The sequence below is a fragment of the Bufo gargarizans genome, chromosome 7 (genome assembly GCF_014858855.1).
Source record: "Bufo gargarizans isolate SCDJY-AF-19 chromosome 7, ASM1485885v1, whole genome shotgun sequence".
In the NCBI taxonomy this organism is placed as follows: domain Eukaryota; kingdom Metazoa; phylum Chordata; class Amphibia; order Anura; family Bufonidae; genus Bufo; species Bufo gargarizans.
The window spans coordinates 58034978-58061510 of record NC_058086.1 but is presented as its reverse complement, the minus strand read 5'-3'; the positions used below and the strand labels follow the sequence as shown (position 1 = coordinate 58061510).

Genomic DNA, 26533 nt, shown 5'->3' with positions numbered 1-26533 from the left:
ATATACTGTGATCTACACCGAACATAATAGCAAATGGCGAGCGTTGCTTCTATTGTAGAGCAACAAGTTCTTTGACCTTTTAACACAAGATTTTGCTCTTTATTGTTTGATGAAAGATGACAGCTTTAAGGATTTCACCAAATTTAACTGGACATATATAGCTTGGGGCATACCCCACCATCAGTAGCCCTGGGGGCCACAAAATAGCATAGAGGAACTTAAAGGGCAGTCACCTATATTTTTTTTTTTTGCCAGTCAAAACCAGATAATCACATGTATCCTTTTTTTATGATCTGATTTTTTTTTGTAGATATTCTCTTTCCTGAACATGATTATGGAGGCAGGCGTCTTGCATCTGTCATTTTAATCCTGCATGTGATGATGAGATGACTGCTGAAAAGTTACCTTTACAGACCAAGAAATGGTGTCTATTATTAGGCCTAGTGGCCAGGGCAAAAACTGCAGGATTTTATATATATATATATATATATATATATATATATGTTAACTATAGATAAATGACATGGAAAAGTAAAAATAACCATCAAATATTCATTAAAATATGTTTAACATGATCTAAACAATATGATATTTTCTGAGGACACATTCCCTTTTAGATTTATTTTTTGTCTGAACTCTAAGGCCTCTTTAGAGATAAGTGAATCGAATCAGACAAAGTGGAATTTGACCGGAATTAGACCGGAATTTCAGGAAAAATTTGATTCGCAACGAATGAGAATTTCCTTGCTCTTCGTGGTAACGAATCACAATTTTTCCTAAAATGGCGGCTACACATGTGAGGACATGGGGCAAGGAACTCTTGGAAGGCGGGCTGACCCATAATGCCATGCATGCAGCCAATCAGCAGCCAGCCAGCCCTGTGATGTTACAGCCCTATAAATACAGCGGCCATCTTAGAGTCTGACATTTTCAAGCGTTCTGAGTGCAGGGACAGACGTGATAAGGTGCTAGGGACAGCAATTGGAAAAACCTCATTGTGAAAAAAACCCGGAAAAAACGATTTATAAGTGCAGGGAAAGGATAGGGAGGAATCATTTCACAGTATCTTAGTGCAGGGAGAGACGTCAGAAGGCGCTAGGGACAGTGTTAGGAAAGCGATTTACAAGTGCAGGGAAGGATTATTTAGGGATCCAAATAGCCATTATACAGCTCTGTCATTCCAGCAATTTGTTCTTAGGGTGCCAGTGCTATGTTGAAAAGCCTTTAGTGGCTTATATTCAAACAAGAAAAATATATACGCAGTTCACTTCTGCAGTTATATGTGTTGAAAGAGTACACAAATTTGTGGCAAAAGTGTTTAGTGGCCTATTTTATAGAAATAAAAAATATACGCACTTCACTGGTGCAGTTATTTTTGGCAAAAGCGTTTAGTGGCCTATTTCAGTACAAAAAGAAAAATCTATTCTCAGTTCACGTTGGCGGTTATATGTGTTGAAAGTATGGCTGGGAGCCAGCAGGGAGGTCAGGAGCCAAACATGCCCGGGGTAAAGCACCTGCTTCGCAGCAGCCTACCTGCCCGGGAAGTAGTGATGAAGGGGTTCATGGAAGTAGCGGCGGTAACAGTCAGTCAGCGCTGCGGTTATATGTGGTAAAATCTTTATTGAAGTATTTTGGTCGAAAAACTAAATTTATTCAGCGGTCAGCGCTGCGGTTATATGCAGTAAAATCTTTAGTGACGTATCTTGATGAACTTTGTGACTCTTCCAGGCTGAAAGCTATCTTGACGCTTTGTCTTCTCATTGTCTGGAGCTACTATAGGCCAGAAGTATCTGTGTCAATGAGCAGCCAATACCACAATTGCATCAATCTTGACAGGATTCGTCTCCAGGTGGAGAGAAATAGTTTTTTGGAATGCTTTCTCCATCGTAACCATGTTGTTGAATAAACTGAAGACTGGCCGATTCTCTCCTGTCTTAGGACTCTTTCACACTTGTGTTGTCCGGATCCGTCCGTACTCCATTTGCCGGAATTACATGCCGGATCCGGAAAAACGCAAGTGAACTGAAAGGCGTTCAGTGTTACTATGGCAGCCAGGACGCTATTAAAGTCCTGGTTGCCATAGTAGTAGTGGGGAGCGGGGGAGCAGTATACTTACCGTCCGTGCGGCTCCCGGGGCGCTCCAGAATGACGTCAGAGCGCCCCATGCGCATGGATGACGTGTCCATGCGATCACGTCATCCATGCGCGTGGGGCGCCCTGACGTCACTCTGGAGCGCCCCGGGAGCCGCACGGACGGTAAGTATACTGCTCCCCCGCTCCCCACTACACTTTACCATGGCAAACAGGACTTTAGCGTCCTGGCAGCCATGGTAACCATTCAGAAAAAGTTAAACATCGGATCCGGTAATGCGACGAAACGACGTTTAGCTTAAGGCCGGATCCGGATCAATGCCTTTCAATGGGCATTAATTCCGGATCCGACCTTGCGGCAAGTCTTCAGGATTTTTGGGCGGAGAAAAAAGCGCAGCATGCTGCAGTATTTTCTCCAGCCAAAAAACTTTCCGGTACGGAACTGAAGACATCCTGATGCATCCTGAACGGATTTCTCTCCATTCAGAATGCATGGGGATAATCCTGATCAGGATTCTTCCGGCATAGAGCCCAGACGAAGGAACTCTATGCCGGAACAGAAGAACGCAAGTGTGAAAGAGCCCTTAGGCAACACTTAATTTTTAATATTACATTTCTTAAATATTGAATATTAAATTGAACCAAAACTTAATAAAAATTATAAGAAAGTAAACTTAAATTCGCCAATATATTATCCCAATCTTCGAGGGAAATTCATGGACAATCAATTTGCCAAGCCTTTTGTGCCGGAGAACGTGTATTATTAAATCGTGTTTTAAGCAACACTTTATAAAGTTGAGAAATTTTAACCTTCTGTTCTGTCCCATATTCCCTATAAATAAATAAATAGATGAAGTGGCCACTTTGTGGCCTCCTCATACTGCTGCCACCTCCACATTCTCTCGTCATCGTGCCACTCTGTAGCCTCCTCATTCTGTGGCCTACTCATGCTGCTGCCACCTCCACACTATCTCACCTTTCCACTCTGTGGTCTCCTGATGCTGCCGCTACCTCCGCACTATGTTACCTTGCCACTCAGTGGCCTCCTGATGCCGCCACCTTCACACTATGTCACCTTGCCACTTTGTAGTCTCCTGATGCTGCTGCCACCTCCAAACTCGGTCATTGTGCCACCCTGTGGCCTCCTCCTGATGCTGCTGCCGCCGCTACCTCCACGTTCTGTCGCTGTGCCACCATGTGGCCCCCTCCTGATGCTGCTGCCGCCACCACCTCCAGATTCTGTTATTGTGCCACTCTGTGGCCTCCTCATGCTGGTGCCACCTCCGCAATCTTTCGTCGTTGTGCCACTCTGTTGCCTCCTCATGCTGCTGCCACCTCTACACTATCTCACTTTGCCACTCTGTGGCCTCCTGATACTGCCACTACCTCCACACTATGTCACCATGCCACTCTGTGGTCTCCTGATGCTGCCGCCACCTCCAGCCACCCCATGGCCTCCTCCTGATTCTGCTGGCGCCGCCACCTCCAGATTCTGTTATTGTGCGACTCGGTGGCCTCCTCATATTGCTGTCACTTCCAGACTCTGTCTTTGTGCCACTCGGTGGCCTCTTCATACTGCTTCCACCTCCACACTCTGTCATTGTGCCTCTCGGTGGACTTCTCCTGATTCTGCTACTGCTGCTGCTGCCACCTCCAGTCATTTTGCCACTCTGTGGTCTCCTGATGCTGCTGCCACCTCCACGCTCTGTCATTGGGCCACTCTGTGGCCTCCTGATGCTGCCGCCACCTCCACACTGTCATTGTGCCACTATGTTGCCTCCTGATGCTTCCGAAACCTCCAGACCCTGTCATTGGGCCACTCTTTGGTCTCCTCATGCTGTTCCCACTCTCCCCACTTCATGACTGGGCCACTATTTTGCCTTTCGGTCTGGCTGACATCATCATTTATTTGACCATTCTTCTGATCTGTCAGAAGGAAGGAAAAATTAGACGCACAACGGATCATGTCTATGTAACAGCTGTACGGCCTGCATGACGTGGTCCCTATTTTGCATCAGAATTGGCTTATGATTTGGTAGCCAAAAGCAGAAGTGGGTACAAAACACAGAAGACATGCAAATATTACATTTACGTGTCATCTCTGTTTTAGATCCACTCCTGTTTTTTTTGGGCATTAGCAATACTGATGCATTATTGAGCAAATGCTGACCGAGTGAAGGCGTATGCTCCAAAGACAGGATCCGTTTTTTGTGGGTACTTGTTCTGATGGATCAGAGGAAGGGCAAATTAATCAGTGACGTCAACACAAACTTACTGCTGACACCCTCTCCACTCTGTCTGGGGGGGCTCTACTTTTATAAGAGTTTAATAGAACAGGATCTGATAACATCTATGTTGAATCAGCTGGCGGTGGTGTAAAAGGAGTGCGCCTCTTCTTGGTGGTAACATCTACCTGTAAGGCTGAGTTCATACTTGATTTATTTGGTCAGTTTTGGCCCCGTGACTGCCCTAATAAGTGAAGTATTCTGTGATTCTAAGAGCGACGCCTGTCATCTGCATGTCATATGGACTTACAGTATTAGTTTACTACCACAGCAGACTCCCTATGCGTGTTACTACAAGGCACAGTTTTCTACACCACTATAAAGGCTCTCAGCAGCCAGGAAATAGCTGTTTTTTACGTAATTTGCCGCAAATATTCGTATCAAAACAAATTTTTCCCGAAAAATTTGGGGAACCGGCAAATTAAATTTTTACAAAATTTGTTCATCTTTAGTCTCTTTCACACGAGTGAGTTTTCTGTCAGGATGCGATGAGTGTAGAGAACGCATAGCATTTTTCGAGGATCATCTTTGCGTTCAGGAAAAATCTCAGCATGTTCAATATTGTGCGGACTCCATAGAAATGAATACGGCCTGCATGAATACGGCCTGCGTGAAAAATGTCGACTCTTCAGGAGGGTAGGTACAAAAAAAATACCCCCCTGAAGAGTCAACACGACAGAAACGTGCCACGTCGGGAGGTTATTGGAATTGCTTTCACTGGCTACTTTAGTAGACTTAGGGATCAGGTTCAAGGTAGGGATAGGTATCCGGACGGGGTTGCCCCTTTCGGGGCGGGTGCTCTGTATAGACAAGCAGAAGTAAAATAGCCCCCTCCCTCATTGGTAGGGTCATACAGGGCATAGGTCTGCAGTTACTATACAGATACCAAGTAAGATTGCGACTTCCCGTGTGGTCTATACTCCATACCTCTTGGATATCCTTCCTGGCTGATTCCATTGTCTACAAGGGTCTGGTAAGACTGCTCACATCTTTCAATAGGTGGAGCAGGTTTGTTTATTCTACCAGCATTTAGGGATCATTGTAGGTCCCTCAATAAATGTTCGTCTGTGTATCACAGTGGGTCACTTATTTTGCATTATAACATTAAAGGTTATGTTTTTATATAATGACACTCCCTTATTGATATCGGAGTGTTTCTAAAGCCTAAATAGATTTTGAGCTTTTGTTCATCCAATTTCTCTCAATGTACTGATACAACCTCATTACCAGCACTTACTGTGAGCTGTAAAATGATGATAATTACCACCAAAAGGATCTAGTCAAGTACTACCAGCCTTGACACATCTATTTTTTTTCAAGGACACAGGAAAAAAGTCACCTATTTTTACAGACTGTCCAGAAATTCGGGACAGTTGGCAGAACTGGTCTAATGGCCCAAATGCAAAATCAGCAACAGCTACTCTACAAATATACAATGTCCCATATACAATATTGTTGCATTTGATGTGGCAGAGGGACCTAGGTACAAATACTACCTCAGCATCCTCAGTCCCTATCCCCCTTAATATGCATATTAATGATCATGCTACTCTTTTAAAATGTAATTCCCACAAGGAATAAGTGATATATGTCTGATCATTTGAGGCCCCACTACTCAGACCCCCACCAATCACTAGAATGCGGGTCCCAACCTCCACAATGCTTGGTTGCCTTCACTAATCTTATGGACTTTTAATGAAGCAGAAGTGCACATGCTCCACTGTCGGTCTTCTCTGCAGTCATTTTTTTTATAACCCCTATAATGCAAATCATAGACATTTAACCCTCATATGCCATGGCCAATGGAGATTGAGGGAGCCGTTCAGTTTCTGTGGCAGCCTCAGGCCTTCTGAAGGATACTAGGCCTTTTACAGAGATGTTCCTATGGACTGGACTCCATACACAGGAGGATAGTAATCCCCTAGGGAGACTTTAATAAAAGTGAAAAAAAATAATATATATATATATATATATATATATATATATATATATATATAAAACGATAATTCAGGGCAGCACTCCTAGTAATAGAGGATCGGGTGCCAGCGGTAAAACCACCTAACCAAGGTGTGTAATGCAAAAATAGAAAGCACCGCAGCACATCCGTTGGTGAAAATAGTGGATCTTTATTCACCCAGGCGACGTTTCAGTCCGCTTACTGGGACCTTTCTCAAGGCTTGAGAAAGGTCCCAGTAAGCGGACTGAAACGTCGCCTGGGTGAATAAAGATCCACTATTTTCACCAACGGATGTGCTGCGGTGCTTTCTATTTTTATATATATATATATATATATATATATATATATATATAAAACGACCCCTTTTCCCCAAATTAAAAATAAAAATAAACAAAGAATAAAAAATAAATACCAAAATGTCTGTGCTATTAAAATATAAATGTATCTATCCCATACTGTGATTCACCATTTTTTCATCACTTCACTTCTCAAAAATTTTTGAATAAAAAATGATATACAGTACACAACTTAGTTTCAATAAAAAAACTACAGATACGTCTGCAAAAAATGAAACCTCACACAGCCCCGTATAAAATGGTGCCATTCAAAAGTACAACATGTCCCTTAAGAAATAAATGTATGGCTACAGGAAGGCAGGGAATAAAAAATTAAAAAAATAATGAAAATTGCTTGGTTATAAAGTGTTTAAATTAAAATGTAAACAGGGTATGATTTTGGTGGTAAGTGGCAGAGGGTGAGGGAAGGGCCCAGGCAGACCTATTTTGTTCCATTGAACATGAGCCTTTGTCTACACCTTCTCTTTTTCTCACTAAGGTCTCATGCACACGACCATTGTTGTTTTGCGGTCCGTTTTTCACGGATCCGTTGTTCCGTATCTGAGGTTTTATTTCCTCTGATTTAAGTCCTCTTCGGTTCCGTTATTCCTACAAAACATATCCGTATGATTTCCGTATGCGATCAGTTTTTTGCAGATCGGAAACAGAAACAGTAACTTATTAATCATCAGCATTATAGGCTGGGCATAGCATTTCTACAGTATGGATCCGCAAAATACGGATGAAATAAGGATGACATACGGATGTGTTTCGTGTGTGTTTCGTATTTTTTGAGGACCCATTGACTTGAATGGGGCCTCGGACCGTGATTTGTGGATAATAATAGGACATGCACTACTTTTTTGCGGAACGGAAATATGGAAACGGAATGCACACAGAGTACTTTCCGTTGTTTTTGTGGACCCATTGAAGTGAATGATTCTGCATACGGTCTGCAAAAAAAGGAACGGAAGCGGAAAGAAAATACGTTTGTGTGCATGAGCCCTAAGTTTATTATACAAGTAGAAAAGTTGTTTCCTCCTTCAAAGTCGGAGAATCAATCTCCTGAAATGCTCAGGTTGTGTGATCTTATAAACATTCCAGCTGTCATTTCTTCTATCCCTCAAACTGAGTATCCACAGGCAACCGGGGAGGTCACCACCAGTAATAAAAGTAAGCTTCGGGCCTAGTCAAATCCACTTAAATATTTTATTTGTGAATTATGATCCAGCGCATGGAAAACCTAACAAAACACGCTCCAGCTAGTTTGATGTATTTTTTTTCAAATAGTCACATACCATTCAGCGCAGAGTTGGAAAGTGGAGCAGAATCCTAAGGCTCAATTTGTTATGAATTCTACAAGTCAAGCCTGAGGACTTTGCTTTCTTCTGTCTAGTCTCAGCAGGGGTAGCTGTGCACTGGGTGGTCTCCTTGTTTCTAACTTTCTTTTATCGAATTTAGAGGGAGTGCAGAGATGTCACTTTCTCTTTCTTCACCAAGATTCAAACCAGGCAAAATATCTCCAATTATTTAAAAAGTAGACTAAATACCTGGAGATTTGCTACTGACTACATTCAAGAACTATATACCTAAATAATGTGTGTTTTGTGGCATATTACATCTATGGTACTTGATTTTCTGGTTATCAAATGGTTATTTAACAGGATATCCTCAGGATTGGTCATCAATAGAAGATTTTTGGATGTCCACCTCTGTGAGCACGGCAGCCTCTTCCTAGGCCATGTGACTGCACTAATGATAGACAAAAATTTAGAAGCAGCTCTCTGCACATGGCTGTCATGAAATAGTTTTGGTTTCAACCCCAAGACTTGTTTCAAGAGCCAGACATTGACTTATAGGGTAACTGCTCAACAGGTGATACTACAAAGACAGCTTTTGTTCTTCTGGGAGTTGTCCATGTCAGGCATTGACTGCAGGTTAATCGAAAGAGAGGTAGTCATTGTAGCTGCTTTTGGCTTTGGCTACATAAGCTTCCTAAACAGATTTTTGATGTTTGATGTTATGCAAAAATTCTGTCAGCACTAACATCAAACACGATAAGGAAAGGCTCATGCCCATTTTAGACAATTAGGAAATTTTCAGAGGGTGTGCCATAATATTCTCTTAGGTTCTGGTCTCACCTCTGAACCCACCCCTATCCCAATGGGGGTTCCTCAAACCCTACCCCACCAAGTGAGGAGGCTGTAATAGAAAGCATTCTAATTTCTTGCTGAGCCATTCAGCCATCTTGTCTTAACCCTAAAAAATGTAAAAGCAAAATGCTACTAGGTTCCCAGACCTTATGGAGGGATCGACATGGGATAATGGTCATCCCTCTTGTCGATCCCTCAATTTTATTGCTTTGAGAAAGGTTTTCCCACCTCAATGCTGTGTACCATCTCTGGTACCATCACATAGGAGGACAGGGGCTGCTGCATACACGCTACGGCCCCCCCGATCCCGATCAGGGGGAGCCAGGTCACCACTGCATCTGAAGAGTTAAAAGTCTGTGACCGGCATTACTGCCGGTGACAGACATTAGTGCTAGGTGTCTGCTCTTTAAAACAGCAGACACCCGGCGGCCAATATGCCCAGTGCACGCACCAGCGGGTGCCATTTTAAAATGCCAGGCTGCTAAAGTAGTTCTTGGCGAACTACGACGAAGTTACCAAATTTTTTTTTTTCAAAACCTTACATATGTGCAGCTTTCTAAATTCACTTCTATGGGAGTTATGCTCACCCGTTCCTGCGGCTTCTATAGAATTATATAGAGATATTGATACTCCATGTGGTGGCCAAAATGCTGCTTCACCAGGTAGAACAATGGTCGGAGGATCCTGAAGATATGCCACAAATATGTAAGGTAGGAATTAGAGTTGAGCAAATCAAATCCAACAAAATGGAATTCGATCCGAATTTCAGGATAAATTCGATTTGCCGCGAAGCCGAATTTCCTCGTGCTTTGTGGTAGCAAATCTATATAACCTGAAATAGTGTAAAAAACAAAAACAAAAAATCATACCTACCTCCTCCATTTGCTTGTGACAGCTGGCCACAGACATCTTGCTTGAAGATCTCGTCCAAAATCCTGTGCGCGGTGATGTAAGAGGTCACCACACCGGCCGGCGTGACAACGTCATCTCGGGCCGGCCGAGATTTCATGCCAAATCTTCAAGCAAGATGGCGGTGGCTGGCCTGTCTCGAGCCAATGGAGGCAGTAAATATGATTTATTTTTTCTGCACTCAGATGCGACAGTCATGTATGAACGTGTCATCCGAGCGGTACAATGACAAGGGGCAGCGCTAATCGCAGCTCCCTGTCATTGCACCAGCTACTTACAAAAAGGCAGCGAAGCAGCTGAATAAAATTTTTCTAAACTTTGCTCATCTCGAAAAACACAACAGAGAAAGTCCGAGGCTGCGCCCACCCGATATCACTACTAATAAAGGCACTGGGAACCAAGCACACAATGGTGAAACTTGAAAATGAACGGAGGATCCAGCTTCCAAAAAGTGACGTTCTTTATTCCAAAAAAATATATATATATAAAAATTAAAATCCAACATAGGAACCAGGTCTACATGTTTCAGATCTCCTAATGCTGATCCTTACTCATGACCTGGATCCTCCGTTCATTTTCAAGTTTTGCTCATCTCTAGTAAGAATAACCCTTTAAGTCCTATATAGTTATACTTTATTTTCTGAGAAGTAGAGAGGGAAGGATCACTGGGCCCTTCAAGTTGCCTCTACCATTATTAGCTATTCAAGGTTATTTTCGCTCAGGAGTATTGAATGTCATCTACAAAAAAGATATTTTCATAATAAGTTTCGTGGTATATAGTTTTTTTTTACCCTTGCATGCCTCATATATCAATTGGCAATAAGCAGCATCATTAGCTTTTTAAATGTAAATGAATCAATTGTGTAAGGGTAGAATTATCCCTATGCCACACAGCTATATCTTATTATAAAAGGGTTATTAACCTTCTGTCACCAAACACTTATATTTAAGTGCTGTAATTGATGAGTAAAACATTGCTGTTCTCAGCACTGGGACGAGAGCAATTTTTGGAACTAGTCCTCAGATTTCAAGTAGTTTTACAGCAAATGAAAATTCTACCTAAAGGGTGTGAATACTAAACTTTTTATCTATGACCTGCTCTTGCAAATGCATCATATTGTAGGGACATTGTGACAAAGGCAGTCAAATAAAAGGCACGGTTAGTACAAATGCGTACACTAATAAAGGGTGTAATGTAAATTTTTCAAAATTGCCCTTACTTCCTGATTTCCTTGATTATATGTGTGGGTGATATCTGATATTCTTCTTTCTCTCACAGCAATTTATAATCATAATTCGTAATTACTGAATCAAAGTCAAACTAACTTCGATCTGAATTTCAAGATTTGCCGCAAAGCCGAATTTTCTTTGTGCTTCGTGGTAACGAATCAATTTTCTTTGAAATGGCGTTAAAAAAACTAAAAGTTACATACTCAGATCATCCATTTGCCTGCGAAGATTGAAGATACTGTGCAAAATCTTGCACGGGGTGACGTATGACATCATCACACCGGTGCGCTGGCCAGCGCGATGACGTCATCACGTCACCGTGCGAGATTTTGTGCGGTGTCTTCAATCAAGATGACCACGGCGGTCTCTATGCGAGAAAATGGATAAGATGAGTTTTATTTTTTTATTTTTTCACTCTGATTAACCCCTGAAAGGCCTAAAGGGTAGCCTCATGTGCCGCGATCAGCGATAAACGAGGGGTTTAATGACGGGGGCGGCGTGATCGCCATTCCCCATCATTGCACCTGCTACATGCAAAGAGATGCGCTTTGCGACAAAGTAATTAATCACAAATCAAATTTCTTTGTGAAATTCAGTAAAGCAGCCGAATAGAATTTTTCATAACTTCGCTCATCTCTAATCATAATATATATTCTGACTTTGCTGTAATAGAAATCATGCCTCCATGCTCTGAGTTTCTGTTGAGCCTTTGATGGCCTTGTGTTTATACAGTACACAGCAGCCAATCAGAAGAGGCGAAGCAGCAGGGAAGGAAGTATAGAACAGCAGCCTGAACCAATGATGATACAGGAGGTGTGTCTCAGACCACATGACACTCCCCGTAGGCCACTGTAGCTAAACTGTAGTCACAGATCACAGCTCTAATGGACCTCAGCTAAAAAAGCAGACAAACAGCAAGGGATAAGAAAAATAAATGTCAAATATACATTACCTATGGGTTTTCACTTCTATATCATTTTTGAACTCAAGACTGGACATGCACTTTAAAGGGCATCTGTCAGCAGATTTGTCCCTATTAAACTGATTGACCTGTTATATGTGCACTTGGCAGCTGAAGGCATCTGTGTTGGTCCCATGTTCATTTTTGCCCGCATTGCTGAGAAAAATGAAGTTTTTATATATGCAGTTTCATAGGTACAAATCTGCTGACAGATGCCCTTTCATTATTCTCAATGTTAATAACTTACTAGCTCTGTGAGCTAAACAGCTAGACTGATACATTTTACCTTCACTGATACATTGTTGCAACCCATCCGGACAGGATATATGTGTATCTCCCCCGATTGCAGGTACTGGAGGTGGTGAGCTGTGCTCAACCACTACTCCATTCATAGAGGGGGACTTGAGAGAGAGTCCTACAAAGTTATCTGCAGATGTAGAAGAGTCACACAAAGCTATCTACAAAGAAAACCCACTTTATAAATGAAAAAAACTGGAAAATATAATAAACTAAAAAGTAGATACGGTAATAGCTATTAGGTAATCACAGAATGCTTTTTTCTGATTAGTTCTAATAGCTTTGACACCTACAGATAAATTAGAGGTGTAATAATTGTAGGAACTATTCTTTTCACCATTATATCATTATCACATTATGGTATCAGTCTTTTCCTATAATGTATATAACACCTAATTCATGCAGCATCCGATTCAGATTCTAATAACGTTGAAAACCATTTTGCACGTTGTACAACTTGGTGTCCAAGATTATGGCTCGTAAAGCAGGTTATGCCCAGATGAAGCTATAAAACGAACTGTATCTTTATCTAAATCTTACAACCTGAAATAAAGGGGTTTTCTGGGAGTTTAACCCAGTAAGGACAGAAACCATTTACATTTTTTGCATTTACATTTTTTGTCCAATTCAAAAAGCCATAACTGTTAACATTTTCCATTTTATACAGCCATATAAGGGCCTATTTTTTAGGGGTGGCAAATTGGTATTTTTAATTGTATCATTTAAGTTACCATATCTTGTGTTGGAAAAAGTGGAAAAAAATTCTTTATGGGGTGAAATTGAAAAAAAAAAACACAATTTCACCATGGTTTTGTGGGTTGTGGTATAACGGCGTTCACTATGCGCTGCAAACAACATGATGTCCTTATTCTGTGCCAATATCAAATTTGAGTAGCTTTTAATTTGTTTTACTACATAAAAAAATCACCATATTGTGATAACCATACCTTTTTTATATTTCTGACTACGGTGTTTTTTGTGTGGAAAACTGCAGTTTTTAATACCATTTGGGGGTATGTGGTTCTTTTTGATCACTTTTTTTTTTTTTTTAAATGGGCGGGACAAGGTGACCAAAAAATTGAGAATTGTATTTTTTATTTATTTTTTTGCAATTCCGGCATTCACCGCACAGGAAAAATATTTTTCGATTTTAATAATTTGGTCATTTTGGCATGCAGTGATGTCTATGTTTAATTTTTTTATTGTTTATTTATTTTTATATGTAAAATTGGAAAAGGGAAGTGATTAGAAATTTTTATATTTTAATTGGTTTCTTTTAAACTTTTTTTTTTTTTTACTTTTTACACTGGAACTTAGGGGAATTCCCTAGGGTAATTGAACATGCAATCTTGCAATCATTACTGTCTCTCACAGAGGGCACAAACTTGATGGTTACACACAGAGCTTGATGGTCACAATTAGGCACTAAAATGTATGGGCTCCACTGAGGCCTGTAAAATCTTGCTGCAAATGACGCAAGACTTGCTTCGTCTCACATCTGTGACGTTACACTTCGGTTTTGCGCACATAAATTATTTAAATTACTGTTTCAAAATGTCATTAATGAAGCTGAATTCAGCTTCAGATTTTGGAACAGTAATTTATGTGCATTACCAAAGTGTAACATCATAGACACGAGACAAAGCAGCAAGATTTTCCAGGCCTCTGGGGAGCCCATACATTTTAGGACACAATGGAAGAGATATGGTAAACAAAGTTTTCAAACTAATCGGGTTCGGAAATCAGAACCCCATTCGCTCAAACCCAGTTGCAATGTTCATGCAACTCCAATAGGTATCAGAGCAGTCTCTATACTCCACAGGCATTTCAGGACTCTTACATATATATAGTCAACATTTCCAATGTAACGCCAACAAAAATTTTGCATCTCCCCAAAATTTCTTAAATGAGAACCACCTTTCTTTCTCATACAAGGTCTCAAATGAAGCTTGTGATAGTCATGATGAGATGATCTATGAGCAGCACTTGCATAAGCCGAAACAACTGCAGGTGGCCATTGTAACATTCCCTATGCTTCCTGCTATGTATATGGCCTATATGGGCAATTTTCATTCACATTCATGCTCACTTTTTGGGGTTTATATGGTCTTTGTGGCTTCACTTTTGTAACGTGTCTATTTTGCCTTTACTTTTTTTTGTCAAATATAAAATCTTTCTTTACTCCCTACATCTATCATTCAGATTATATCTAAGTTATGTCCTTGGCCCCCTTTTGCTCTCCATATACTCCTTAGGCAAACTAATCAACTCGTACAGTTTAAATCACCATCTATATGCTGATGATACATTAATGTATATTTCCACTTGCATCATATCTTCTTATTTTATTGCAAATTGCCTTAAATCCATCTCTTCCTGGATGTCTTCCAATTATCTCAAATTAAATCTCTAGCCCAAACTGAATTAATCATTTTCCCACCATCTTTCTTGCAGATTTTCTATAGCAATTGACCACACCATAATATCTTCAACCTCCCCCTCCCCTGAATGTTTAGTGTCTAAGAAGTGTCTGATGTCTTGGCATATTAGTGGACATATTAAAAATCTAATTAAATCCTCTCATGTCCAGCTGAAAAACCCATGCTCAACTTATACCGTTACTAAATCACTTCTCACCCTATATCCTGTGCATAATTTTGTGCTTGCATTAATGCAATATTCTTCTTATCGGGGTTCTTTTTACTTAACCACTCTCTTTAGAACATTAAATCCTCTGGACAATAATTGCTCATCTAAGGCTTTGTTCAAATTTGCGTTATTCATTTTCCTCCAGGAGTACCATATTGGTGAACATCTAGAATGGTGTAGTTTGCAGCTCCAACACAACCTTGATGGTCCTATTACAGGTCATTGGGATCCATCAAAATGTGCTGGGATCTGTCATGGCTCCATTATGAACAGAATCCATAATGCTAGTGTCAACAGAATCTAAGAAACTCCAACATTTTAGTATAACAGATTCTACCTAAATTCAATAGTTTTCTTCAGACACTGTTCACATCTTCATTATGACTTCCATTTATAACATCAACTGAGAGCAAAAGTGCCCATCAGTCTTTCACTTATGGCTTAACTAAATGGATTATTGTAATTGATAATCCCAGTTTCCATCCCACTAATACAATACAATGAAATGTCTCAAGAAATCAACTTTTTGAGAAAACCACCTTTATCCAGATTTAAGTGACAGATGTTCTGTTCCACTATATGTTATATATCCTGTGACCTTCTTTGTTAAGACCACTAGGGATGGATTAGGAACTTAAAGTCGTCCTGGAAAAAACTAAAAATTGCCCCATTTTTTTGTTGGGTCCAAAGGCAGGGCCAACACAAATAGTTGGGGCCATAGATTCCATATTACTGCACAGAGCCAAATACCACTGTGCATCACAAAATTTAGCCCCAGCAGCACAAAATACCTCCCCAAAAACTACCACTCTGTGCGTGATATCTGCCATATTCTGTCCTCCTACTCCAGTTACTTCAGGATGGCAATAGAGTTTAAATCAGGAAGGGAGCATCAGATAATTCCTTACTTGGCTGATGGCCATGAAGAGGGCTCAGACAGATCCCTGAACATCGACCCACCGGGAAGTTTCCCTGTAGGGTCTATGGCCAGTCTGCCCCTGAAGACCACCACCTAGAAGACCACTTTTCAATGCAAGTATGGTTGGTCACCTAAAGTAAAGTTTTACTTTACTTAGTTGTACATCCATTTGAAGGTCCCCATATAATACTTCAAATGTCTAATACCAAAAGCTAAATGCCAGCAATAACAGTGGGTCACTACGGGTTAAAAGTCAAAGGGATTGACTTCCTAAGACAACCGATTTCCATATTTGTTGTTGAGGCATATGGACAATATTGAATGGAGTATCCTGTTCGAGCTCCCCCGCTATGAGTCCAAACGTAGAGCTGCTCTTACTTTGGTACAAACAATATATATTAGGCTCATATAAACATCTATCTCACAATAACAGAGATTGCTCAAGGATTTTGAAGCTGGACAGGCTGAGATGGCAAACGAGGAGTCTTAATTTAATCATATAGAAACAAGAATAAATACTAGAAAACATGGGGCTAAGGTGGTCCAGTAACCAATACAATGGACCAGATCCTACTGTGGCTTTCACAAGGTCTTTGAAAATCAGATACCATCTCCATTGTACAAAATCTGCTTTAGCTATTTTTATTCCCAGGCACTGCATAAGAAAAATACAGTAAATGGAGCTGTGTTCCGTTATTATTATTATTATTATTATTAACATTCCTCACTCTCTGACATTAGCAATATGTGCCTTTATGCTGGAACAATACATGTTTAGCTAAATCACTCTATAATTTACCCTAGATTAAAAGGTTCTTTGTAGTTTCAAAGCGACAGTAATTCGGTCCTGTGATTGCTACTGCTGTGGTGTGTTGTCCTTCTGTCGCCCTTGAATTGAGAATAATTAAGATGGAAAATCTGGATGTGCTAATAAGAGCAATTTCTGCTGTATTAACATTTCAACAGGTAGCCAATGGCTATCCTCCAATTGCCTGTGGGTCAACATCCAAGAGTGACCCCTGCCACTGTTCTTAAAATCAGATGCAGCAGGGGACAGCAAATGAAGAGGCAAAGGCTACCAGCTTCTTAGATTTCTTGACATATTCTTTTGTGCTTCTGTTAATCTCTTGACGGCCAGAGACTTTGGAAGTATGTCGTTTTGCAATTTGTTGCCAGTCCCTCAAGCGGTGGAATATGTTTGTGAGAGTTTATTTTGTATTTCATCAGATTATTTCATTGATCCTGCACTCTCCGTCCTATGCTGTCCTATATTCATTTTGCTTATCAAAAGACATTGACTTATATCTTACAGCAGGCTCAGCCTTTCTGAACCCCGAAGGAGACTGTGGAGGGGAGATGGATAGTGAAACTCAGCTAACCTTCTATACAGACCCTTCTCGGAGTCGGAGACGCAGCCGAGGTCAGTGATTTATAGATTATATATGACGAAGTGGAATTTGATCTGAATTTCAGGAAAAAATTATATTCCCACCGAATCCGAATTTCCTCACGCACTTGGTAACGAATCACATTTTTTCCTAAAATGAATGCTGCACATGTTGGGACATTGGAAATAAGGGATAACCCACAATGCCATGCATGCAGCCGCCAAACAGCCCTGTGACATCACAGCCCTATAAATAGCCTCAGCCATCTTGGATTCAGCCATTTTCCAGTGTACTTAGTGCAAGGAGAGACGTTAGCAGGCGCTAGGGACAGTGGTAGAAAAGACTTTAAAACTTTTATTTTGCTGTATAGAAGTTCAAGGAAATGATAGGGAGGAATCATTCCACAGTATTGAAGCAGAACAGGGTTCAGTAGGGGAGTTTACAGCCTGGGTAATAGGAACAATCCTATTACACCTTGCTGTACTAACTGCGGATCCAAATTGCCATTATACAGCTCTGTAATTCCAGCAAACAGTTTTTGTTATTAGGGTGCAAGTGCTGTTTGATACAGCCATTAACAGGGTTTATTACAAGGAAATATTTCTACGTCTTATTTGCCCTTGTGCGGTGCAGTTATATGTTCTAAAGCATTTTTTGGCTTGTATTAGTGGGAAAAAAAGGGCTTACTATTAGCCATTGTGTGGTGAAGTGCAAAAATCACAACCCTTTTTTGGCGTGTATTAGTGGCAAAAAATATATATTATTTGCCGTTCAGCGGTGCAGTTATATTTTCTAAAGTCTTCTTTGGCATGTATTAGTGGGAAAAAAAGGTTTATTAGCCATTGTGCGGAGAAGTGACAAAATTGCAGCCTTTTTGGGGGTGTTTTAATTTCCTTTTTATTTACTTATTTGATCTAACAGTATGTCAGACAAGAGAAGTGCCAGGTCATGCACAGGGGAGTGGCAGAGGCCTTAATGTTTCTGGTGCAGGCACAGGTCACAGCAGAGTAGGGGGGCGTGGCAGCAGGAGTCGCAGCGAGAGGCCCGAGCTCCCGATGTCATCTAGCGGTTGTGTCTTGACCAACAAACCAGCGGTTCTTGAATGGTTGACTTGGTCATAAACTTCAGTCCCAAGTGACATCAGACACCCCCTAGCCAAGAGTCGGTAGGTTCGTCAGACACAACCCTTAGTTGGCATGGCCCGGAGGCTGGCCCTATATCCCCACCTGTCCTCAACCTGCCTCTGTCGTTTTCTATTACCTCAGCCAGAGAAGTATTACATGCTGTGCGCTCAGCTCCACTAAACAGCGAGGACGAGCTACTAGAGGACAGTCAGCAGCTACTGGCGAGCCAAGATGTGGAGGAGACATCTGCTGCTTCCTCTGGTAGGCGGGCACGTAGTGATGAGGAGAGTGGCGCAGGGAGCTGGTTTTGCAAGCGGTCAGGCTCCTGACCCAGAGAACGTTGAGGAGGACATCAGTGACGTGCAGACAGTACTCAATGATTATAATGTAGCTGATAGGACATTGGGAGCTGGGTGAATTAGGGGCTTTATCATCATCGGGAAATAAGGGTGGTCAGCTTACGCATGAGGTAACGGCGGAACCAGCAAGTTGGTAGTGTGGCCGGGAGTCAGCAGGGTGGCAGCAGTGGGAGCCAAACGTTCCTGGGGTAGACCACCCACTTCACAGGAGCCTTCCTGCCTGGAAAGTAGCCGTGCAACGGTTCACGGAAGCAGCGGTGGTAGCAGTCAGTCAGTGCGGAGTGTTGGGGGTAAAATCACCTACTCGGCGGTGTGGCAGTTTTTTGTTAAGCTGTCGGAGGAGGTTAACATGGCTATTTGTAGAATCTGTGGGCAGAAGGTGAAGGGTGGCCAGGGTGCCAATGTTGGCACCACGGCCCTGCGTCAACATATGCAGCGTCACCATAAAGTGGCCTGGGAGAACCGTGGCTCCGATGTGGTGGTCCAGCCTGCCGCAGAAACCGCTGCATCACCCAGTGGCACGCACCCGATTTCAGGCAGTCAAGGTTCCACCACCTCAGCCGAAGGGAGCTGTCTGTCCTTCCCATCATCTGCTGGTCCTGATGCTCCTGCTCCTTCTCCTACTCCTCGTCAGTCATTCTGTCATCAATAGATCACCGAAGCGATTGCCAAGAGACAACAGTATGTATGCACTCATCCAACGGCGCAGAAGCTTAATGTGATCCTGTCCACGTTGCTGGTGCTGCAGTCCCTCCCTTTCCAAGTGGTGGACTCTGCACCTTCCAGAGAACTGATGGCTTGTGCCGAACCGAGGTGGAGAGTCCCAAGCCGTCATTTATTTTTCAAAAAGGCAGTACCAGCCTTGCACACAAATGTAGAACAGAAGGTGGGCTAGTACTTGAGCCTGTCGGTGTCTGCCAAAGTGCATGGCAGCGCTGACACGTGGAGCTGTAAATACGGTCAGGGACAATACATGTCCTTTACGGCCCACTGGATGAATGTGGTTCCTGTACAGGCACACCAGCAACTTGGCCAGGTGACGCCGCTTCTGCCTCCACGTTCTCACGCCGTTGGTCCTGCGACAGTGTCCGCCTCATCCTCCTCATCCTCCACCATGTCCTCAGCCTCCACTGCAGGGACAATTCACAATGCCACTCCAGCATACCACATGTGCAGGGCACTGCGGTGTCACGCTGTTCTGCACCTCGTTTGCCTGGGCGAACAAGGTCACACAGAGGAGGAACTGCTCCGTGTCCTTCATCAAGAAATTGAATCCTGGCTTTCTCCGTGACAACTCAAGATCAGAACCATGGTGACAAACAACGGGAAGAACATGGTGTTGGCGCTGAGTCAAGGAGGGCTGAGCTATGCATGGCACATGTGTTCAATCTGGTTGTCAAGTGGATACTGAAGTCTTCCACCCATCTGCAAAACATCCTAAAAATGGCCAGGAGACTTTGCATACACTACAGCCCCTCTTACACCGCAAAGCACACAGTCCTTGAGCTGCAGTGGCAGAACTGCATTCCCAACATAGGCTGATATGCGACATTTCCACCCGTTGGAATTCCACCCTCCATATGTTGGACAGACTATACGAACAGAGGAAGGCCATAAACGATTTCTTGATGATCCAAGCAGATAGGAGTACTCCTGTGTGTACTCCCAGTTTACGCTCATACGTAACACCTGCAGTTTGCTCAGGCCCTATTGAGGAGGCCACGTTATTTGTCAGTCACCAGGACTACGAGATGAGCGATGTTATTCCACTGCTTCATGTCCTGGAACAGATGCTGGTAAATATGGCTGGTCAGGGGACTAGATCTTACGGCCACATGAGCCCTGTGGGGGATGAACTGGAGGAGGAGGAGGACATTGGAGCACAAGCAATGTATAGCGAAATGGGTGATTTTTCTACACAGGTCACAGGAAAGGAGGAGCAGGAGCAGCCAGAGGAGCTACAGGGAGATAAGGAAGATGAGGCAGAGGACCCAGACACACCGTGGCAGTATGCAGTGGAGATGGAAGGCAGGGAGTCACTCCGACTCACTTGTACAAATGGTCCAATGCGTGCTCGCTTGCTTGCGTAGTGAAAGCCGAATTGTCACCATTTGGCAGAGGGATGACTTCTGGCTATCCACCTTGTTGGACCCTCGCTACCGGTCCAAAATGAGGGCATTTTTACACCTGCTGAGAGGGAGGACAAACGGAAACTACTATAGAGACATCCTATGTGAGTTGGCTGCTGCCTATCTGCGCCATCCTCCATCCTCTCGCAGGTCTGACCGGGGGGGGCAACTTGAGTCTAGAGTCGCTGATGAGCAGCTTTCTTCACCCGCCTAGTGAAGAAACTACTGAGCAGCAGGAGCTAGACCTAGAGCAGAACCTGAACCAGCAGGTGGTGGCATACTTGGACAGCACCCTGCCACCCCACCTTGAATATTCGCTGGACTACTGGGCAGCCTAAACTGGATTTGTGGTCACAACTGGCAGAGTTTGCCCTGGAAAAGCTGTCCTGCCCGGACCAGTAGTGTGGCATCAGAGTGGGTGCTTAGTGCGGCGGGTGCCATAGTTACCCCAAGAAGAATTCGCTTGTCCACCCAAAATGTGGAGAGACTGACCTCTGTCAAGATGACTCAGGCGTGGATCAGCCAGGATTTCCACCCACCAATGCCCGATGCATCAGACTAGGTCATCCATGGTGCCACACCAACACTTTGAAAAAAAGAGACCGATTTATTCTGGCTACCTGCCTCAGCTACTATTATGATGCTGCCACCTGCCTGATGCCACACATCTGATGCCAAGTGCTCCTTCTTTCACCCACCATCTTTAGCTTGTACTGGTATTGCAACCCACCTCCCCACTATGTCACCTTGCCACTCTGTGGTCTCCTGATGCTGCTGCCACCTCCACACTATGTTACCTTGCCACTCTGTGGTCTCCTGATGCTGCTGTCACCTCTACACTGTGTCACCTTGCCACTCTGTGGTCTCCTGATGCTTCTGCCACCTCTACACCGTCACCTTGACACTCTGTGGTCTCCTGATGCTGCTGCCACCTCCACACTATGTCAACTTGCCACTCTGTGGTCTCATGATGATGCTGCCAACTCTGCACATTGTCATTGTGCCACTCTGTGGTCTCCTCATGCTGCTGCTGCTGCCACCTTCACACTGTCATTGTGCCACCCTGTGGCCTCCTCCTGATGCTGCTGCCACCTCAACACTCTGTCATTGTGCCACTCTGTGGCCTCCTGATGATGGTGATGCCACCTCCACACTCTGCCACCCTGTGGCGTCTTCCTGATGCTGCTGCTTCTTCTACCTCCACACTCTGTCATTGTGCCACTCTGTGGTCTCCTCATGCTGCTGCTGCTGCAGCTGCCACCTCGACATTGTCATTGTGCCACCCTGTCACCTCCTGATGCCGCTGCCTCCTCCACACTGTAATTTTACCACTCTGTTGCCTCCTCCTGATGATGCTGCCATGCCACACTCTGTCATTTTGCCACTCTGTTGCCTCCTGATGCTGCTGCCAACTCCACACTGTCATTGGGCCACTCTGAGATCTCCTCATGCTGATTCCACCTCACCACTATGTCAATGGGCCACTTTGTGGACTTCTCATGCTGCTCCCACGCTCCCACCCTCCCCATTTCATTACTGGGCCACTATTTTGCCTTTCGGCCTGGCTGACATCATCATTTATTTGACCATTCTTCTGATCTGTCAGAAGAAAGGAAAAATTAGATGCACAACGGATCCTGTCTATGTAACAGCTGTAAAGCCTGCATGATATGGTCCCTATTTTGCATAAGAATTGGCTTATGATTTGATAGCCAAAAGCAGGATTGGGTGCAAAACACAGAAGACATGCAAATATTCCATTCACCTGTCAACTCTGTTTTTGATCCACTCCTGTTTTTTTGTGCTTTAGCAATACTGATGGATTACTGACCAAATGCTGACCGAGTGAAGGCGGATGCTCCACAGACAGGATCTGTTTTTTTGGGGTTATTGTTCTGATGAATGAGAGGAAGGGCAAAATAATCAGTGACATCAACACAAACTTAATGCTGACACCCTCTCCACTCTGTCGGGGGGGCTCTACTTTTATAAGCGTTTAATAGAACAGGTTCTGTAGACATCTATGTGGAATCAGCTGCTGACGGTGTAAAAGGAGTGTGTCAGTTTTGGCCCCGTGACTGCCCAAATAAGTGAAGTGTGAAGTGATTCTAAGAGCGACGCCTGTCATCTGCATGTCATACAGACTCACTGTATTGTTTCACTACCACAGCAGACTCCCTATGCGTGTTACTGCAAGGCACAGTGTTCAACATTACTGTAAAGGCTCTCTGCATCCAGGAAATAGCTGTTTTTTAACACGATTCGCCACAAATAAACTCGGATCGCACCAAATTTTTGAGAAATTCGCTCATCTCTAATTATATAGTGTGACCTTTTAGAGCCTTTTAGACTCCAACCCCCTGATTGTTACATTCCACCATAAAGACTTTTACAGTATCTGGAAGACCCTTAAATTTAAAGGAACCTGTCACGTTGAAAATTCAATTTGATCTGCAGGCAACAGGTTAAAAAGCTGAGGGAGCTGAACAGATAAAGTGTAACTGTCATATTTTTTTTATTTATTTACTAGTTTATTAGAGCTAGGCATTTATACCTGAGTTAGTCTTTCAATGATTGCCAAAAGGTCTGTAATTACCTTATAATAACAGCCAGGGGTGGACTGGGAACTTAAAATGGCCCTGGAAAAAATACTAAAAGTGGCCCTGTTTTGTAGTCGGGTCCACATTGATGGAAGGCAGGGCCAGAAACACCATATTGTGGCACATTATACCACCCCAACAGAGCCAAATACCACACTCCATCACAAAATACTGCCGCCAGCAGCACAACATATATCTCCCAAAACTCCCACTGGCCAGCCCTGAGGAGAGCCCAGGTGGCCCCCTCGGCATCGGCCCACCGGGAAATTTCCCTGTAAGGTCTATGGCCAATCCGCCCCTGATGACAGCTTTCATTAATGTCCCTTTCCACTGGTCCCTTAAAAGACCGTTTCTAGGGCTTGTCTGTCTTCCCTTTAGTGTAAACAGAAGACAGAGAGGCGGTCTTCCACACTGCATGCCTGTATTAGGCTTCAGAGTGAGGAGGTGTGTCTCTCTCACTAATCCAATCTGATTGGCTGGCGGGAAGCTGCAGGCTAAAGCAAGTGTGAATAGGAAGTGAGGGAAGGCGGTTTTGGCCTCAAAGTACTGGTACAGCAGCCATCTTCAGAATATCCTCATATTTTAGGGTTTAAAACAGCCTTAACTAATAGTGTTGGGCACGAATATTCAAATCGCAAATATTAATCGAGAATATCGGCACTTCGAGAATTCGCAGCAATATATATTCGGAATTTCGAATATTCTAGATTTTCTTTTCATCAGTAACCTCCCTTCTTGCTTGTGGGCCAATGAGAAGGCTGCAATGTCTTTGAGCTTAGCAACATCCCTAGCAACCAATAGGAAAGCTGCCTACCCCTTACTATATAAGAACCTCCCCATTTTCTACAGTTCTTTAAAGTTCTGAGAGAGACAGCAGTGTCATTGCTGTGCTCTGTGCTTTCCACACTACATTAGATAGATAGTTAGATAGCTTACAGTATATATATAATACAGATAGTTAGTGGTAGATAGTCAGTATAGGTTATATCCTGATATAGTGTAGCTGTTGCCGTGCAGTGTGTTAGGTAGTGTGATAGGTTCTGCTGTCCATACATACAACATGCAGACCTGCTAAAATGTGAAGTTTCACGTATTGCGTGAAAATATTTGCATCATTAGTGCCGATTAGCGCAATCGTGAATATATTTGAGCACTCGAGCTGCATATAAAGCCATTTTTAATGTTCTGCCGTGCCAACCATTTTCTCCATTCTCAGGAAACTTCTAGCAGCTTGAAAAATGTAGCAAGAGTGACCCACGCCTGTACTTTGCGCGCATTACGCAAATATTACATTGCCGATTTTTCGCAATCAAGAAATAATCTAGAATTCACAAATATATGACAAATATTGGCCCAAATATTTGTGAAATATCGCAAATTCTAATATAGCCCCTGCCGCTCATCACTATTAACTAAGAGAAAAGCTCAAGGAAAACAGTGGTATGTGAAGAAACTAAAGATTGATTTATCCATAATGTTGCCGTAACATATGATAAAAATATTTTTTTTAATGAAAACATGATAGTTAGGCCTCATGCACATGACCGTATGGCTTTTGGATGAATCCGCAAAAAATACGGATGATGTCCGTGTGCATTCCGTTTTTTGCTGAACGGAACAGCTGGCCCCTGATAGAACAGTACTATCCTTGTCCGTTATGCGAACAATATTAGGACATGTTCTATCTTTGAACAAAATGGAAAAACAGAAATACGGAAACGGAAGTCATACGGAGTACCTTCTGTTTTTTTTCGGATCCATAAATAAATGGTTCTGTTTACAGAACGCAAAGAAACAGAACGGAAACGGAAAGGCCTCATGGACACGAACGTATTTTCTTTCCTCTTCCGTTCTGTTTTTTTTTTGCAGATCGTATGCAAAACCATTCACTTCAATGGATCAATTCCGTTTCTGTATTTCCATATTTTCGTTCCGCAAAAAAGTTGTGCATGTCCTACTACTGTCCGCAAATCACGGTCCGAGGCCCCATTCAAGTCAATGGGTCCTCAAAAATTACGGAACGCACATGGAACACATCCGTATGTCATCCTTATTTCATCCGTATTTTTTGCTTCTATACTGTAGAAATGCTATGCCCAGCCTATATTGCTCATGTGTTTGGTGATTAATAAGTTACTGTTTCTGTTTCCGATCCGCAAAAAAACGGATCGCATATTGAAATCATATGGATAAGTTTTGTGGAATATCGCAACAGAAGAGGACTTAAATCTGAGAAAAAAACTTCAGATACGGAACAATGACTACTAGTTAGGCCTCATGCACACGGCCGTTGTTTTGCTCTGGCCGTTGTTTTGCTCTGCATCCGAGCCGCAGTTTTAGCGGCTCTGATGCGGACCGATTCACTTCAATGGGGCTGCAAAAGATGCGGACAGCACACGGAGTTGCTCCGTTCCGTGGCCCTGCAAAAAAAATATAACATGTCATATTCTTGTCCGCGCTTTGCGGACAAGAATAGGCAGTTTTATTAAAGGCTGTCCGTGACGTTCCGCAAATTGCAGAACGCGCACGGACTGCCATCCGTGTTTTGCAGATCCGCGATTTGCGGACCGCAAAACACACCTACAGTCATGTGCATATAGCCTTAGGCCTCATGCACATGACCGTTGTGTGCATCCGTGTCCGTTGTTCCGTTTTCCGTGATTTTCTGCGGACCCATTGACTTTCAATGGGTCCATTGAAAACTCGGAAAATGCACCGTTAGTCATCCGCGTCCGTGATCCGTGTTTCCTGTCCTGTCAAAAAAATAAGACCTGTCCTATTTTTTTGACGGACAACGGTTCGCGAACCCATTCAAGTCAATGGGTCCGTGAAAAAACATGGAGGCACACAAGATTGTCATCCGCGTCCGTGATCCGTGTCCGTTTTTTTCCTATCATTTTCAAGGCAAACTTGACTTAGATTTTTTTTTTTACTTTTCTTCATGTCTGGAGATCCTCCAAAAATAAAGGATTACACACGGAAACAAAAACGGACACGGATCACGGAACAACGGAACCCCTTTTTGCTGACCGCAAAAAAATACTGTCGTGTGCATGAGGCCTTATACTGAGTATTTTCCCATAAAACCAAATATCAATCTGCTCAGCTCCTCCTGCTCCATAGCATACTGCCTGCTGATCGAATTGA

The 26533-nt window shown here is 43.0% G+C and overlaps 1 protein-coding gene across 2 annotated transcripts in view; it reads left to right on the top strand.

Annotated features, from left to right (window-relative positions):
• Positions 1–26533, top strand: part of ASTN1 (astrotactin 1) — a 499082-nt gene that overhangs the window by 316904 nt on the left and 155645 nt on the right. For both annotated transcript variants that reach the window (XM_044301692.1, XM_044301691.1), the window contains exon 5: positions 17099–17206. In XM_044301692.1, the coding sequence (XP_044157627.1) occupies positions 17099–17206 (108 nt within the window). The remainder of the gene's footprint in view (positions 1–17098; positions 17207–26533) is intronic.